General features: G+C 43.2%; 1 protein-coding gene across 1 annotated transcript in view; it reads left to right on the top strand.

Moving 5' to 3' along the window:
- LOC129707173 (myosin-7-like) overlaps positions 1-16,972 on the top strand; it is a 71,371-nt gene that overhangs the window by 34,590 nt on the left and 19,809 nt on the right. Inside the window, exons 19-30 of the mRNA XM_055651977.1 lie at positions 2,144-2,231; positions 2,763-2,880; positions 5,613-5,736; positions 6,396-6,532; positions 7,396-7,651; positions 8,193-8,435; positions 8,777-8,953; positions 9,811-9,956; positions 10,766-10,856; positions 11,307-11,696; positions 13,453-13,579; positions 16,561-16,679. Coding sequence (XP_055507952.1) covers positions 2,144-2,231; positions 2,763-2,880; positions 5,613-5,736; positions 6,396-6,532; positions 7,396-7,651; positions 8,193-8,435; positions 8,777-8,953; positions 9,811-9,956; positions 10,766-10,856; positions 11,307-11,696; positions 13,453-13,579; positions 16,561-16,679 — 2,016 coding nt within the window. The remainder of the gene's footprint in view (positions 1-2,143; positions 2,232-2,762; positions 2,881-5,612; positions 5,737-6,395; positions 6,533-7,395; positions 7,652-8,192; positions 8,436-8,776; positions 8,954-9,810; positions 9,957-10,765; positions 10,857-11,306; positions 11,697-13,452; positions 13,580-16,560; positions 16,680-16,972) is intronic.

The raw sequence follows: 16,972 nt of genomic DNA, 5'->3' as shown, positions 1-16,972 counted from the left end.
CTTCTTGGGGACTGGAATGATGAATGTTTCCTTGAAATTAATTAAGTTGAGTTCTGGCAGGGGTACAGGAGGCAGCCTATACATTAGATGTTTCCTTTATAGTAAATTGGTTGTTTTACACTTGAAAAAAGTTCTATTCTCTAAGTGCTTGATCCATGATATTGTTTGTGCCTACAAAGAGCTAGCAGTTTGCCATTTCTGAATTCACAGCTGCATACCCCGTAAAACTGTTTAGTCAGCACATAATCATCCATGGAATGTAGTCAATATTTCTGAAGGAGAGAAGAGGAGTAGGCATTTTTTAAATTGATCGCATCGTTCGCTTGGGTAGCTTACACCTAAGTGGTAAAAACTCCCACTCCATCTTCCCATCACCACACCATTCTGCTTTCTGCAGAGACCGTTCCCTCCGCAACTTGCTGGTCAACTCGTCCCTTCCCTTCCAAACCATCCCTCCCCAGTTACTTTCCCCTGCAACTGCAGGAGATGCAACATCTGTCCCTCTACCTCTCCCGTCGACTCCATCCAAGGACCCCGACAGTCTTATCGGGTGAGGCATAGGTTCACTTGCACCTCCTCCTACCTAGTCTACTGTATCCGCTGTTCCAGGTGTCGACTCCTGTATATCGACGAGACCAAGCGCAGGCTCGGTGATCGTTTCGCTGAACACCTCTGCTGAGTCTGCCTAAACCTACCTGATCTCCCCGATGTTCAACACTTTAACTTCCCCTCCCATTCCCAATCTGACCTTTCTGTCCTGGGCCTCCTCCATTGTCAGAGTGAGGCCTAGCGCAAATTAAAGGAACAGCACCTCATATTTCGCTTGGGTAGCTTACACCCCAGCGGTACGAACATTGACATCTCTTACTTCAAGTAGCCCTTGCGTTCACTCTCTCTCCATCCCCTCCCCCTTCCCAGTTCTCCCACCAGTTTTCTGTTTCCGACTACATTTTATCTCTGTACCGTGTACTCCCCTGGCATCAGTCTGAACAAGGTTCTTGACCTGAAACGTCATTCATTCCTTCTCTCCAGAAATGCTGCCTATCCCACTGAGTTGGTCCAGCATTTTGTGTCTATCTCCCATCATTACCTGTTTGTTTAGGCTTTACGGAGGGATTTGGCTCAGTGGGAGTATGCTGTTTAGGGCTGATAGGTTTCTGGATGGCTGAGATGAAATGGCCCAGTAGTTTCCTATATCCGAACTGATCATGTGATTTCTTTCTGACCTGTCAAGGAGATCAAGGTGGTTAAGACTTGCAGTGATGTTTAGCTGATTTATGAATGAACATCACTTTAAGTCTGTGCTATCTTTTACTCACAATCTGCTGAAGAGTAGAAAGTGGTAAGTATGGAGAAAGAACTAAAACTGGAAAAGAGCTCATGCGCAAGGTTAGCAGTGTCACCAAAGCAGTCGCCCAAAACCTGAGGTACTAGTTAATATCCCTCCAAATGCCTCAATGTCACCTCATGTCAGAAGGAATTGCTGACAAAAAGAGGTAATTATTTGAGAATCCCAATGGCTATCCTCTGTTAAATGGAGGGAATCAGCTTTGGGCAGGTGTGAACCTCCAATGACCAGAGGAAGTCCCTTATTGACTGGCAATGGGTGCCTTTAACCATGCCTTTTAACTAGAGGATATGGTGGTGGTAAACTGATTAAATTACCAAACCAGATGCTGGGAACAGTAATGCAGAGACCTGACTTCAAATCCCACCATAGCAGCAGTGAAATTCAAATCTGTTATTAATTCGGAATTTTAAAAAGAATAGTTAGTCTCGGGATTAATGAGCAAGAAACTACCAGATTGTGGAATAAACCACGTGGCACACAAATGCTCATAAGGAGGAAATCTGCAGTCCTTCCCTGGTATGGTCTATGTGTGTGTCCAGAACCGCCAACGACTGACATGGTGGAATTCCCAGATAACTGGAGGGAATATCTGCCCAGAGCACACATTGCTGAAATCACAACTTCAGTAGACTTGAGGTTCATGATTCGAGTCAACAATGTGAGTTTGGGGGGGATACTTTAATTATTTATCACAAGGGCTGGTTATTAACAATGGAATCATACAATATTTGCTAATAGTGTGCCACGGCTTCAGAAAGAGTCAGGCTAACGATTATTTCTTAATTGCCTCAGGAAAACCTCAACAAGCTGATGGCTAACTTGCGATCAACACAGCCTCACTTTGTGCGTTGTATTATTCCCAATGAAACCAAAATTCCAGGTAGGCAACTTGTTTCCAGCACCATAAAGTTGTATTCTGAGTTTAATGTTGTCAGTGTGTAATATGAAGCCTAAATGCAGGCCTATGTTAGTGAAATCATGGCAAAGACTCAAGGTTTATTAAGATCACAGCTGATTTTGTAGCACACTGCCACTTTCCTGCACTACCCCATTTCCCTTAACCATATAACATATAACAATTACTGCACGGAAACAGGCCATCTCGGCCCTACAAGTCCGTGCCGAACAACTTTTTTCCCTTAGTCCTTTAAAAAAATCTATAGCTCTTGCTCTTGAATATATTCAGCGACCTGAGCCTGCACAGCACTCTTGGATGGTGAATTCCAAAGATTAATTATGTCTGGCATTCCCTTTAGTGGCAGGATTTGGAGAGGTGATACCTCTAATTACATGTGACATTTGGAAAGGGCCTAAATTAAGTGATCCTGAATGAAACTCCTCCTAAAGATGATGCTTCCATTTACATGATGGGCTTTTGTTGGCTGTGATGATAATGTTGTCCATTCCGCAGGTTCAATGGACCCATTTTTGGTCCTCCACCAACTTCGTTGTAATGGTGTGCTGGAGGGAATCCGTATTTGCCGTAAAGGTTATCCAAACAGAGTATTTTATGCCGACTTCAAACAGCGGTAAGAACTGATGTTGGTTAATGCCAAGTTGTGTTTAATTTTGACCCCTTCTATAGTGACAATGGGGCCTCTGTACAAAATATGTGGTAACTGATCTCCACATCATTGCTTCAGCTGACACAAGTATGACCTAGAGCAAATTCTTAAATTCTTCAAATTCTTCCTTAAAGTCAGCTATCTCCCCTTATCCTATCAACATTGAATCACTTTAGAGACGTACAGTGGGTACTTTGCAGTTGTGAGTTCATTGTTGAGCACTCGTTTCATCTACCAATTCCTATAGTTACATTTCATGGCAGAACAGACTACCTTTTTATATAGCACAACTGAGATTGACTCATGTCCTGCCACTGTCATTGAAAAAATGTCTACAGCAGAACATATGAGACAGTGGCCTCCATTTTAATGAAACTCCCTCAATATCAGTACCATTCAGTCACTATTCTCCTGACTTTTCTTTGACTAACTGCCAATAGTTCATCTTTCTCCTCAAGACAGTCGCTGAATATTGCCCCGCAAAGTGTTGATTTGTTATTGTACTTTTGGATCTAGAGCCTGAACACTCACAGGTACGTACTCCTCCCTCATACTGCTCGATCTGCCTACTGTGCCCCAGAAACCTGATGCTAACCCCTGCCCTTCACTGACCGTCCCTCAGCAATGAATTTGTTGGGGCTTGGAGTGGAAGTGCTGCCTATGAGGGTAGGCTGACTGCTGTGGCCTCTCAGCTCTGAGATGTGTGGGCTACAGCCTGCAAGTGTGGCCGTTACAGCATAACAGGATGCCTGGAGTACATCAGTGGCGGAAGCTGCAATCTCCTGCTGCCTTTGTTTGGTTGGTTCCCAGCTGGAAGATTTTTCTATGGTAACACATAGCAAATTCCATCTTATCCAGTGGGTCATAATCAGCACAGAACAGGTGCTGTGTGTCAAGAGTTAAGAGTGTTTCATTGTCATATGCATCGGGATTGGAACAATGAAATCCTTACTTACTGAAGATTAATCGGCATATAAGAAAGAACTGCAGATGCTGGAAAAATCGAAGATAGACAAAAAATGCTGGAGGAACTCAGCGGGTGAGGAAGCATCCATGGAGCGAAGGAATAGGTGACATTTCGGGTCGAGGCATATTAACGGATCAGATTTCCCAGGAAGGAATTTGATCTGAACAGTCATAAAAACACAAAATACATGAAACATCAATGAAAGTGATTAGTGGAAAGGTTTGGGGATGTACAAAGATTTAGGGGGGGGTGGTCAGTCTTGGTCTACCCCACAACAGAATAGGAAGGAGTTAAACAGTTTGCAAGCTACAGGACTAATACATAAAAAATAAATTAGCAGTTATACCGAAGTATGGTAGTTAAATTAAAGTATGCTGTGGATCCTACAAAGTCCATTGTAGTTCAGTGCTAAGGTAGGATTGTGGATGGATTGTGCAGGGTAGTTCAAAGGGTTGATGGCTGATAGGCAGAGGCTGCTCTTGAACCTGGAGATGACAGTTCTCAGCTCCCTATGGGAGCAGTGAGATGAGAGCATGGCCATGATGCTGTGGGTTTTTGATGACATTGGCTGCCTCCTTGCAAATATATTTGATGCCGGGGAGGTTGATACCTGTGATGGACCAGACAATGGCCACCACTTTCCCCAGCAAGAACCTCAACTCAGCAATGTGTATTCCCAAATCCCAGATTTGGGCACCAACAATATGTTCTGGTCACACCAGTACATCCCAACAGTAGGTCTCACAGGCAGCTTCCCTACAAGGAGTAATTCATTGCTGAGGGAATGCCAGATTCCTGACCTAGCAGCGAGCAGTACCAGGACGGCAGCAGTTCACATCATTCGCAGCAGGGCAGCACTGCCAGTAAGGCTTCTCGCAATTTATGATGTTACCTAACACGTTTTAGTAGAGATTCCATTATCATTCCTGAGCACATATCCTGAATGGTAAAGGTTATTTACCAAGGTTACTATTGCGGTACCTCCTCAATTCATGGCCAATGCTGTCAAGAAAGACATGGGCAACAGATACAAGGGAAGCACAAATGAGCACAAGTTCCTTTATGTCTCACATTATCCTGACTTGACAAGGTATCACTGATTTAACTCTTGATTTCTCTCCTGATTCTTCACTGTCATTAAGTCTACATCCTGGAATTGCTTATTCAACAGCCCTGAGGGAGTACTTCGCTAGAATGACTGCAGTGCTGTAATACCGCAGCTCACTACCACCATCTTGAGGATAGTTGAGGAAGACCAATAACGCCCATACCCTGTAAATGGATTACAAAAGCTGACTTGGCATTCCGTAGACTCATGACCTGCGTATCTCTCAGTCTACATAGCCATCTTGGATAGCAAAGGAGTAGAGGGATAGCAAAGGAGTAGAGGGCCTCAGTAACATTCATTTTACTTATTCATTAAGTCCTTTCAATTTCATCATCTTTAACCTGCCAGTTCTAAGAGATTACTGTATGTCACGCCATGTTTCTGGCGAGGGTAAAGATCTCATCCGACATTGCCTGGTCTATCCTATGCTAACAACTGCTGAGTTTCTTACAGTAACAACCAGTATAATGAATAAAATGGATTGAGATGTTAGTATTTATATTATTATCATTGCATTGTTGTGTGTTGCTTTGTGCACCTGGAAGACAGACACAGTGCACAACCAGGTTTTGCAAGCAATGTCATTGTAATTAATCTCAGGTCTGTTTTCTCAAATTGCAGCTACCGTATTCTCAACCTAAGTGCTGTTCCTGAAGACAAGTTTGTAGACAGTAGAAAAGGAACAGAAAAGTTGTTGGGCTCCCTTGATATTGATCACACTCAGTACAAGTTTGGTCACACAAAGGTAAGGACAGAGGCTTTAAAATCAGAAGCAAAACTGCTGCCTGCTGACCGAACGCAGGTTCAGAATATTCCCTGACTATTGCTTCCAAAATTAGAAATACCTTTATTATTTATTCATTTATCTGTACACATTCTTCTTTGGGTTTGCTTTAGTTTTTATGATTATAATTTTAATTATTTTGCAATTGATATAATTTCCATAGTTTTCTGCCTCTCCCTTCCAGCTCTTTGCTGCTTGTGCTCCCAGCACAGGGGATTTTTAAATATCACTTTCCAACTGTCTCAGCTACTTCCTTAAACCTCTTTCCTTTCCTTCTCATCCACCATCATACGCCAACTGCCTGCCACACTTATCCTGCCTTCAACCTCCATTCCAATTCCCTTTCCCTCCATCTCTCCCACTCACCCTTCTGCTATCCCTCCCCCCTCCCCCTCCCATCTATGCCTCTGTTCCTCTCTGCTTGTAATAAAGCATTAAACACTAAACAGAGACAGCACCATTCCTGAAAAGAGCTCTTGGATTTCTGTTTGTGTGAAAAAACGGTAGATTTTACTGGAGGACTGGATTGATGAATTTGATTCTAATTTTGAATGAAAAGCAGGCTTGGGTGGTTTAGTGGTCTGGTCACTGCTCCTGACTGATCTATCATTCTGCACCAGGTGTTCTTCAAAGCTGGCTTGCTGGGTCTCCTGGAGGAAATGCGAGATGAGCGTTTGGCAAAGATCTTGACAATGATTCAGGCTCGGAGCCGAGGCAGATTGATGAGGATTGAGTATCAGAAAATTATCGAGAGACGGTAAATGCTACTTTGCGGTGCGAATGAGTGCGGGACACCTAGACTTTAAATTCATGATACATTCTAATAGGTCGCATATTTCAAGCAATTGGTAGAAACTCTGCAGGTTGACCCCATCATAAACGGCGGTGAATAGATAGATGGTCCTTCACTTCAAACTTTTTCTTTTTGGCAAACTTTATTTTCCACCATCTTTAACTCATCCTTGATACCTAATCCAAGTGCTATTTATTGGCTCCTTTAGTTATTAGTCTTTGGTCGTCTGGTGACTGAGTAATCGAATGAGTAATCCTGAGGTTACGATTGATAATCCAAGGATTACACATTCATATCCCACCATGTAGCATTTTGGAATACATTTCGTTTTTTTAAAAATTGCCCCAGTAAAAGTAATCACAAAGCTGTTGGGTGCTCATAAAAAGCAATCGGGAAACCAATGATGAAAAAACCGTAAGAAAAACATCCCTGCCCTTGCCTTAATAAGACACCACAAAGTGCTGGAGTATCTCATTGCATCAGGCAGCATCCCTGGAGAACATGGATAGGTGACGTTTCTGGTCACCACTCTGCTTCAAACTGAAGAAGTGAATTTCTCACCTTGTCTGGGTGGTATGTGACTGCAGTCTAACAGTAATACTGTTTACTGTGAAATAGCTGCTCAAGTACTCCGTTGTATCAAACCCAGGCAAACTCAGCTTTGCGAGGAGCACATGGATACAAATATAGTAATACGATATTCCAATATCATCAAAAAGCATGAATCTGGATTATGTCATGAATAAAGGGGCCATGGATTAATGGGCAACAGGTTCAATTCCAACCAAACAAACATCAATTTGTCTCTAATTTTATTTTTGCACTAGAGATGCTTTGCTTGTTATCCAGTGGAACATTCGTGCATTCAATGCAGTGAAGAATTGGTCCTGGATGAAACTCTTCTTTAAAATTAAGCCTCTGTTGAAGAGTGCTGAGACCGAGAAAGAGATGGCAACAATGAAAGAGGAGTTCCTGAAACTGAAGGAAGCTCTGGTAAAGTCAGAGGCAAAGCGCAAGGAACTGGAGGAAAAGCAAGTTACCTTGATACAGGAGAAGAACGACCTGTCACTTCAGCTGCAGGCGGTAAGGCACAAGGCTTGCCCATTCCATGGCCCATTGCAGCATGTCCAGCTCATTCCAGAGTCATGGAACAGTGCAGAGTACGGCCCACTTCACCCTTGCTAACCAACCAATGCTGACCTATGCTATCCTATTTGCCTGCAATAGCCCCATAGTCTCTACACCTTTCCAAGGATCTGTCCAAATGCCTTTTAAACATAATATGTTTTGCTTCGTCACTTTGTTGGCATCCCATTCCACATGCCCAGCACTCTGTCCCTTAGATTTCCTATTACATTTTCTCTCTCGCACTTTAAACATTGACCTACTAGGTTTACACTACTGGGTTTAACCATGCAGAGGCTTAGAGCTGATACTACTGGGTTCTCATTCCAATGAGACCTTGTTGGGATTACTCCGTCTGCTATGAACACCCCATCCAGCAAGGCCTGTAAATGTCCCATTTAGCATAGAAAGCTTGGAATTGTCCATGTGCAGTCTTGTGCAGACATATTTCAAGAACCTGGAATAAACAAGTTAACAAGTATGTCATTTTGCTTTCCAGGAACAAGATACTCTTGCAGATGCAGCAGAAAGATGTGATCTACTGATCAAAGCAAAAATTCAACTGGAAGCTAAATCAAAGGAACTAACAGAACGATTGGATGACGAAGAGGAAATGAATGCCGAGATTACTGCAAAGAAACGCAAGTTGGAGGATGAATGTACAGAACTAAAGAAAGATATAGATGACCTTGAGATTACTCTGGCCAAGGTTGAAAAGGAGAAACATGCAACAGAAAATAAGGTAACATTTAGGAGAGATTACAAATGACCACTCAGCAATCTTTCACTTTAGTTTGACAGTTTCAGGGTGGACCCAGGAACTATTCCAGGACTATTGGTGCAGTGGTTTCCTGTGCACTTCCCAAAAGTGTCCTGCATCTTATCATATCTACCTCCCCTCCCCTGCCCCCCCCACATTTCAACATCCCTCTAACACACTCCACTACCCTTCCTTCTATCCTCACTACCAGTACTTATTCACTTTTTAAAGTAACTTGAATGCTTAGAAATGTCTGACCAATATGAAAAGTTCACATTTTTTTTGCTAATTTATCATTCCCATCTCCTTGGTTAAATTTATAGGTTAAGAATCTCACAGAAGAAATGGCATCTCTAGATGAAACTATTGTTAAACTCACAAAGGAGAAGAAGGCTCTCCAGGAAGCTCATCAACAAACCCTAGAGGACCTCCAGGCTGAGGAGGATAAAGTCAACACACTAACTAAAGCCAAGGCTAAGCTTGAGCAACAGGTTGATGATGTAAGTGAAAATGGCTGAGGTGATCATTCTTACAAACCTAGTTGGATTGTTATCTCAATTCATAAAACTAGTTAATAAAACTGGTGCTATTCATTAGAGTGAATATGAACGGTGTATTGTACTGTTGACACCCTGTTGCTTTTCCATGATGCTTTATTGGTCCATAGTCAAACAAAGTTTCATCAATGTAAGCTCACGATATTGATGGGCAGACAGAGAGATTCCGCGGTTCGCTAATACAAGACCTGTTCCACTAGCTGCTTTTGAATTTGTGTTCCTGGTTTTTATACAAAAATCTCCAGCTCTTGATGTAACCTAGAAGTTTTGGATGGAACTTACTTGCAAAGAAAAGTTGCTGAAGTTGATGAAGGCTAAAGGGAGCGCTGTAACTCTCTGACCGAGTTTTACAGTAATTCTATGAGTTGTAAAAATATTAACTGTTGATATTTTCAATATATTCAAAGGTGTAATGGAATAGTGGTGCAGCTGGTAGAGCCTTTGGCGACCAAGGTTCAATCCTGACCTCTGATACTGTCTGTTTGGAGTGCAATCCGTTCACCCGGTGACTGCCTGGTTTCTTTCAATGCTCCAGTATTCTCCCACATCCCAAGAAATGTGCTGATTGATAGGTTAATTGGCCAGTATAAATTCCCCAAATATATTGGTGAGTGATCAGATCTTGGGTGCGGAGGGAGTTGAGAGTGTGGGGAGAATACGATGGGGTAGGGTTTGTGTAAATGCTGCTTAATTTCCAACACAGTCACGATTACTTGTTTCTATGCTAGATCTCTCTCCTCCCTTCTTATCTAGTTATTGGCCATTTGTAATCCACTAATAATCTCCCCTTCTTCTGCTAGCTTGAAGGATCATTGGAACAAGAGAAAAAAGTCAGGATGGACCTTGAGCGAGCAAAGCGGAAACTGGAGGGAGACCTGAAGCTAACACATGAGAGTGTCATGGATCTGGAGAATGATAAACAGCAGCTTGAGGAAAGGCTAAAGAAGTGAGTGTGATGCTGTGATTGTGCTGTGAAGGGAGGAACTGCAGATGCTGGTTTAAACCGAAGATAGACACAAGAAGCTGGAGTAACTCAGTGGGTCAGACTCCATCTCTGGAGAGAAGGAATAGGTGATGTTTCCTATTCCTATTCTCCAGAGATGCTGTCTGACCCTTCGTCTTGACCCAAAACATCACCTATTCCTTTTCTTCAAAGATGCTGTCTGGCCCAGCTTTTTGTGTCTATCTTCTGTGACTGCTATTCCGAATAAAAGACCACCGTCATTCCAATAGACTTCTCTTCATTCAATGTAAGACAATAGACAATAGGTCCAGAAGTAGGCCATTCGGCCCTTCAAGCCAGCACCATTCAATGTGATCATGGCTGATCATCCCCAATCAGTACCCCGTTCCTGCCTTCTCCCCATATCCCCCTGACTCCACAATCTTTAAGAGCCCTATCTAGCTCTCTTTTGAAATCATCCAGAGAACCGGCCTCCACATGAGGCAAAAAGTGAGAAAAAGTGTTTCCTCGTTTCCGTTCTAATGGCTTACTCTTTATTCTTAAACTGTGGCCCCTGGTTCTGGACTCCTCCAACATCGGGAACATGTTTCCTGCCTCTAGCGTGTCCAAGCCCTTAACAATCAAACAAGATACAAGATATCTTTTCAACAAAGACAACACCACCCAGTGTCAACGTATTCTGGTTCCCTACTCAGTGACAATCAGCCAGATCTATCACATAAATCAGGAGAATAACACCTCACATGATATTAGACATTATAATTGGAACATATTTGTTTTGTCCTTCACAGGAAGGATTTTGAAATAAATCAGCTAACCTCAAAGATTGAAGATGAAGGAGCCCTTGTTATGCAACTCCAGAAGAAAATTAAAGAATTGCAGGTAAAAGGGGAGCTGTTATTAAGCACCAAAAAGGATGATTAAATTAACTCGGGTGATGTCCCAAGAAATGTAAATATATGTGAAACAGTGAAGCAAAACCAGTGGCGATGATGCCCGCCCATGTCCAATGACAAGGAGCTGAATGAAGCTTTCTTTTTACCATTACAATACGGCCCATGATGTACCACCTTGGAAGGTTCCTATGGAGTGAATTTTGAAATTCTTCCACCCAACTTTGTGAGCATTATCCCGACGATTTGATTGACAATTGAAGTAAACTGAAGGAGATTTCTCCATGACTTATTTGTACAAACAGTGTTGAAAATGACACGACTCCCAACATAGAACTAGAACTGTTCTTTGAACCAGCTCAAAAATCGGACCCACTTGATGGCTAATTCTCAACAGGTCATCCTGATTTTCATTCTTATGTCTTCTCCTTTGAACTAGGCTCGAATCGAGGAACTGGAGGAGGAGTTGGAGGCAGAACGAGCTGCAAGGGCAAAGATAGAAAAGCAAAGGTCTGATGTGGCCCGTGAACTGGAAGAATTGAGTGAAAGGCTAGAGGAAGCAGGAGGAGCGACTTCAGCACAGTTGGAGATGAACAAGAAACGTGAAGCTGCATTTCTGAAACTGCGACGGGACCTGGAGGAGGCGACTTTGCAGCACGAGGCCACGAGCTCTGTCTTGCGAAAGAAACATGCCGACAGTGTGGCAGAACTCAGCGAGCAGATTGATAACCTCCAAAGAGTTAAACAGAAATTAGAGAAAGAGAAGAGTGAACTCAAAATGGAGACAGATGATTTAGGTTCCAACATTGAACATGTAACAAAAGCCAAGGTAAGCAATTTGGAGGAACCTGGGCTCTTGTTGGCTAGTTTCAATTGATATTGTTCTTTATACACCAAATGGTAATGGAATAACAACAGAGCAAATTTAGTTAAAGATAATCATAATGTCTTTTTAAATATTTATCCAATAGTAGTTCAAAAAAGTATTTTGGATTCTGCCTCCTTCACTGTTTCATGTAAAACTTTTCCTTAACTCAATTGTCCAACTTTGAAACTTAGTCATTCCTTTGAACCAGGTTTTCACTTTCCACCTTTGACTTCAAAAACCACAGCATTCATTTCCCCCAATTCACCTTACTTAAGACTATGCCAACTGATTGGGGATGGTCAGCCATGACCACACTCGAAGGGCCAAATGGCCTATTCTTGCACCTATTGTCTAGAGGTCACCTCCTAGCCAACTCATCCCATATATGAACCCGGGATCAATGAAATGGAGTTGGCAGCAAAGTAAAGGAAAATCCTAAGTAATTCTCCAGTTATATTAAGAGTATAAGGGTGGCTAGGGTAAGAGTAGTTCCCTTTAAAGACCAGAATGACCACCTTTTGCAGAGCCACTCGAGATGGGGAGATATTAAATGAATCCCTCTCCTCTGTTTTTACTGAGGAAAAGATCATGGAGGCTGAGGAATTGAAGCTTTGGAGTTATGATATCTTAGATCCTATACAAATGAGGAGGTATTGGCGATTTTAAAACACATTAAGGTGGACAAATACTTAGGGCCCGACCAAATGCATTCTAGGATCTAATGGGAACCTAGAGAGAAAAGTGTGGTGGCCATTGCAGAGATATTAGCATCATCTTTAGCCATAGGTGAGGTTCCGGACGTCGGGATGGTGGCTAATGTAGAACTGTTATTGAAGAAGGGAGGCAAGGAAAAGTCATGGAACTGCAGGCCAGTGAGCCTGATGGCAGTGGTGGGAAGGCTGTTTGAGGTGATTCTTAGGGACAGGATCTAGCAGTGTTTGGAAAGGCACAGACTGATTTAGGATATTAAGCTTGTGCTGGAAATCATTTCTCACCAAGGGGATTGATCAGGGCAGGGCTGTGAACATTGTCTCCTTGGACTTTAGCTGAGCCTTTGATGGTCCCCCATGGTAGGCTGGTCTGGAAGGTTAGATCGGATGGCATCCAAGGTGAGCCAGCTAACTGGATGTAAAATTAGCTTGTACCCTTTTCATCGTTCAAAGACCTGCACTTGACCAATGAACACATGAATAATCCTTCACGGCCCCACACAATCCACCACACAGCAAGTTACATTTGGAGCACCCTCCATCTACAATATGTTTGGATATCTTCATCCCTCAACATCCTCATAATCACTGCAGTTTATTTCCCAGGATGGTCAGAATCTCTCATTAAGGAATCTGGTTCCCACAATTTAATCTACCAGTCACTGTCTCTGTCATCCCAGACTGCTGAGATATTGCATCATGATTCAAGTCGAGTCACATTGCATTTGATGGCAAACACTGTACTGGCATTCTGGTGCGCTGGAGCAACGCACAATGGGATGAGGGCAATGGGTCCTTCCTGTGTGATCGATGATTGTCGTGGACTCGTTGTCCATTCTGTATCTCTCAGTCAATCAAGATTAGAGGTTGTGGAGGTGTCAAGTCATGATATTGAGCCTGCGATATGACTCACTGACTGAACCAATGAGGGCGATACAAGATACAATTTTTAACTTCAGTGCTTTGATAGAAGTGTAATAAATAAAATGAATGTTTATGTATTTTAGGCCAATGCAGAGAAGATGTGCAGAACGTATGAGGATCAATTGCATGAAGCAAATAATAAAGTTGGTGAACTTCAGCGACATGTGGCTGATCATGCTTCACACAGGGCTAAGCTGGAGAGTCAGAATGGTAAGGGAAAGGCAACAGGAGTGGGTGGTTAGGGCAGGACTGGAATCGGGAGGGTTGGGGCCGGAGATGGAGATTCTCTCTCCGTGTGTATTTATCTGCAAAACTGTGAAACAATCAAGGTGGCATGAGAGTCACAAGGAAAGATCCAGTAATTAGGAGAACGCAGAAGGCGAGAAGAAAACTTGACAACAGGAAGAACATGGTTTAGAGTGAAATTGAAAGATAACAGTTTTAATTTTAATGAAACTGTAGATGTTCCAAATCTGAAACCAGAGGGGAAAATGCTGGAAACACTCAGCAGGTTTGCTAAAACCAGGATGCCAGAGACTCTTTGTTAGAACTGGGAAAGAAAGAAAAGCAAGTCCGTTCTTCAGTTGTAGAGAAGGATGGAGAGAGGAATGTATAGGACAAAGTAATGTTTGTGATACATGTTGGGATGGGAATTATGACTACTTGGAAAGCCAGGAGTAGTTAGCGAGGTTTTGGCCAGATTCACAAATCTGATTGATTTTTAAGGAGGTTACTCAGACAGTTGATGAAGGCAGGGTGGGAGATACAAGAGTGGTCCATTGACTTTGACAAAGCTTTTGACAAGGTCCTGCACAGTGAGCAAGTCCAGAAAGTTGGGGTACATTAGGTCCAAGATGTTTTGACAAAGTGGATGTGAAATTGGCTTGGTGAGAGGCGGAAGGGGGCCGTGGTTGAAGGTTGTTTTTCTGCCCGCAAGTCTGCAACCAACCTGCACGGCATGTACAATGCCGGGACTTTTGTTGTTTGCCAAATATATAAATAACTTGGACAACAATGCCTGTGGTCTGAACAGTACGTTGTTTGATGACACAAATATTGGTGGAGTTCTAGAAAGCGAGGATGGTTGCCTAGGGATACAGAGCAACATAGATTGCTTGGAAAGTTGGGGGGAGCAGTGGCAGATGGAATTTAATCCAGATAAAGATGAGGTAATGCTTTAAACGACAGGGACCTTAATGTCATTGGGGTTCAAGTTCATAGTTAGCGGAAAATAAAGACACATGTGGATAGGGTGGTGAAGAAGGCGAATTACAATTTGGTTACATTGTTTACCTTCGTAGGCTGAGGTATTGAGCATAAGAATTAGGACATTGTGTTGCAGATGTACAAGACATTGGTGAGGCCACGTTTGGAATGTTATGTGTACATCTGTTCATCACACTATATGGACAGAGGATCTGGTAGCACTAGAAAGAGTGCAGAAACATGAGAAACTACAGGTGCTGGAGTCTTGAGCAAAAAACAAAGTTCTGAACAAACTCAGTACATCTGTACACCGGGCAGCATCTGTGGAGGGAATGGATAGACAATGTTTCGTGTTTTCTAGGGGCCACAGTTTAAAAATAAGGGGTTGGCCATTTACAACGGAGATGAGGAAAAACGTTTTCATCCAGAGAGTTGTGAATCTGTGGAATTCTCTGCCTCAGAAGCCCAATTCTCTGGATGCTTTCAAGAGAGAGTTAGATAGAGGTCTTAAAGATAGCGGAGTCAAGGGATATGGGGAGAAGGCAGGAACGGGGTACTGATTGTGGATGATCAGCCAGTGAATGGCGGTGCTGGCTCGAAGGGCCGAATGGCCTACTACTGCACCTATTGGCTATTGTGTCAGGACCCTTCTTCAGGTTAACCAGGATGGTGCATGGAATGGAGGGCTGTGGTTACAAGGAGAGATTGGAAAAGCTGGGATTGCTCTAATTGGAATCCAGGAGGCTGAGGGGTGAGATGAAAGAGAACGATAAAATCATGAGGAGAATAAAGAGGATAGATATTCACAATCTTTTTCCGTGTGGGGGGGGCGGGTGTCCGGAACTGGTTTAAATTGAGGGCAAAATATTTGAAGTGCTGTGGAGGAGGTATTTCCACACTGTAGTGATGGGTATGTAGAACCAGTTTCCTGACTAGGTGAGAGAGGCAGCATTGGAAAACATTTGCAGATACATGGATTGGAAAGGTTTATATTTTCACTAACTGCTCCCTGACCAACCCTGCAACTTGTCGCCAACCCAGTTCGGATGAAGGATCTTCATTGTACAGAGCCCTAGTGAGACCACACCTAGAGTATTGCGTGCAGTTTTGGTCCCCTAATTTGAGGAAGGACATCTATACTATTACTAAAACTCTCATCTTGACCACTTCCTGTCTGCGTTGTATAAACATTTGCGCAAAAACGATCCCCCATAGCGCTACGATTTTTCGCCACCTTACTCACCATTCTCCTCTGCTGCAAGTCAAATATGTTTTGTTCCGATCGGTGAAATAGTACAAAAGTTATGAAGGTATAAAAATCGTAAAAACCGCCCCTTCCGGAACCCGCTGTCAATAACGCGGCGAGGAGAATAAAAAGCTGAAGTGGCGGAGGTGTAGGCCATTCGGCCCTTCGAGCCAGCACCGCCATTCAATGTGATCATGGCTGATCATCCCCAATCAGTACCCCGTTCCTGCCTTCTCCCCATATCCCCTGACTCCGCTATCTTTAAGAGCCCTATCTAGCTCTCTCTTGAAAGTATCCAGAGAACCAGTCTCCACCACTCTCTGAGGCAGAGAATTCCACAGTCTCACCACTCTCTGTGTGAAAAAGTGTTTCCTCGTCTCCGTTCTAAATGGCTTATCCCTTATTCTTAAACTGTGGCCCCTGGTTCTGGATTCCCCCAACATCGGGAACATGTTTCCTACCAAAAGCTGAGGCTGCGGGGTGAGCAGAGCGCGAGGCTCCCCTCCCCCACACCCCCTTGCATTGGGGAATGGGTTGCATTGTATACTCCGGAGTTTAGAAGGATGAGAGTGAATCTTATTGAAACATATAAGATTATTAAGGTTTGGACACACTAGAGGCAGGAAACATGTTCCCGATGTTGGGAGGTTCCAGAACCTTTAGCCTAGAAAGCTAAAGCAGGGAAGTCTACTTGTTGATTTATGAATTTATGAGATTGTTCTTTGATTATCATCATCAGGAGAGTTCAGCAGACAAATGGAAGAAAAGGAAGCTTTGATTAACCAGCTGAGCCGGGGGAAACTATCATTCTCACAGGGAATTGAAGAGTTGAAAAGACAGCTGGAAGAGGAGAACAAAGTAAGTTATAAGTTCAATACCTTGAATAGAGTGTGATGGAGTCATCCTGCACAGAAACATTCCCTTCAGCCCAACTCAAGTTGGCATCATGTTTGGCATAGACATTGTGGGCCGCTGTTCTATGTTCATCCATGCCGACCAAGATGCCCCATTTAAACTAGCCCAGATATCTAAACATTTCATGTCATGGACTTGTGAGATTATATTTCAATGTTGTTACAGTCCCTGGCTCTACCACTCCCTCTGGCTGCTCATTTCATATACCCATCACCCACTCGGTGGAAAAGGTTGCG

This window comes from Leucoraja erinacea, chromosome 21, assembly GCF_028641065.1.
Source record: "Leucoraja erinacea ecotype New England chromosome 21, Leri_hhj_1, whole genome shotgun sequence".
NCBI classification, from domain to species: domain Eukaryota; kingdom Metazoa; phylum Chordata; class Chondrichthyes; order Rajiformes; family Rajidae; genus Leucoraja; species Leucoraja erinaceus.
The sequence above is the reverse complement of the archived record's forward strand: the minus strand, read 5'-3'. Positions and strand labels throughout refer to the sequence as shown.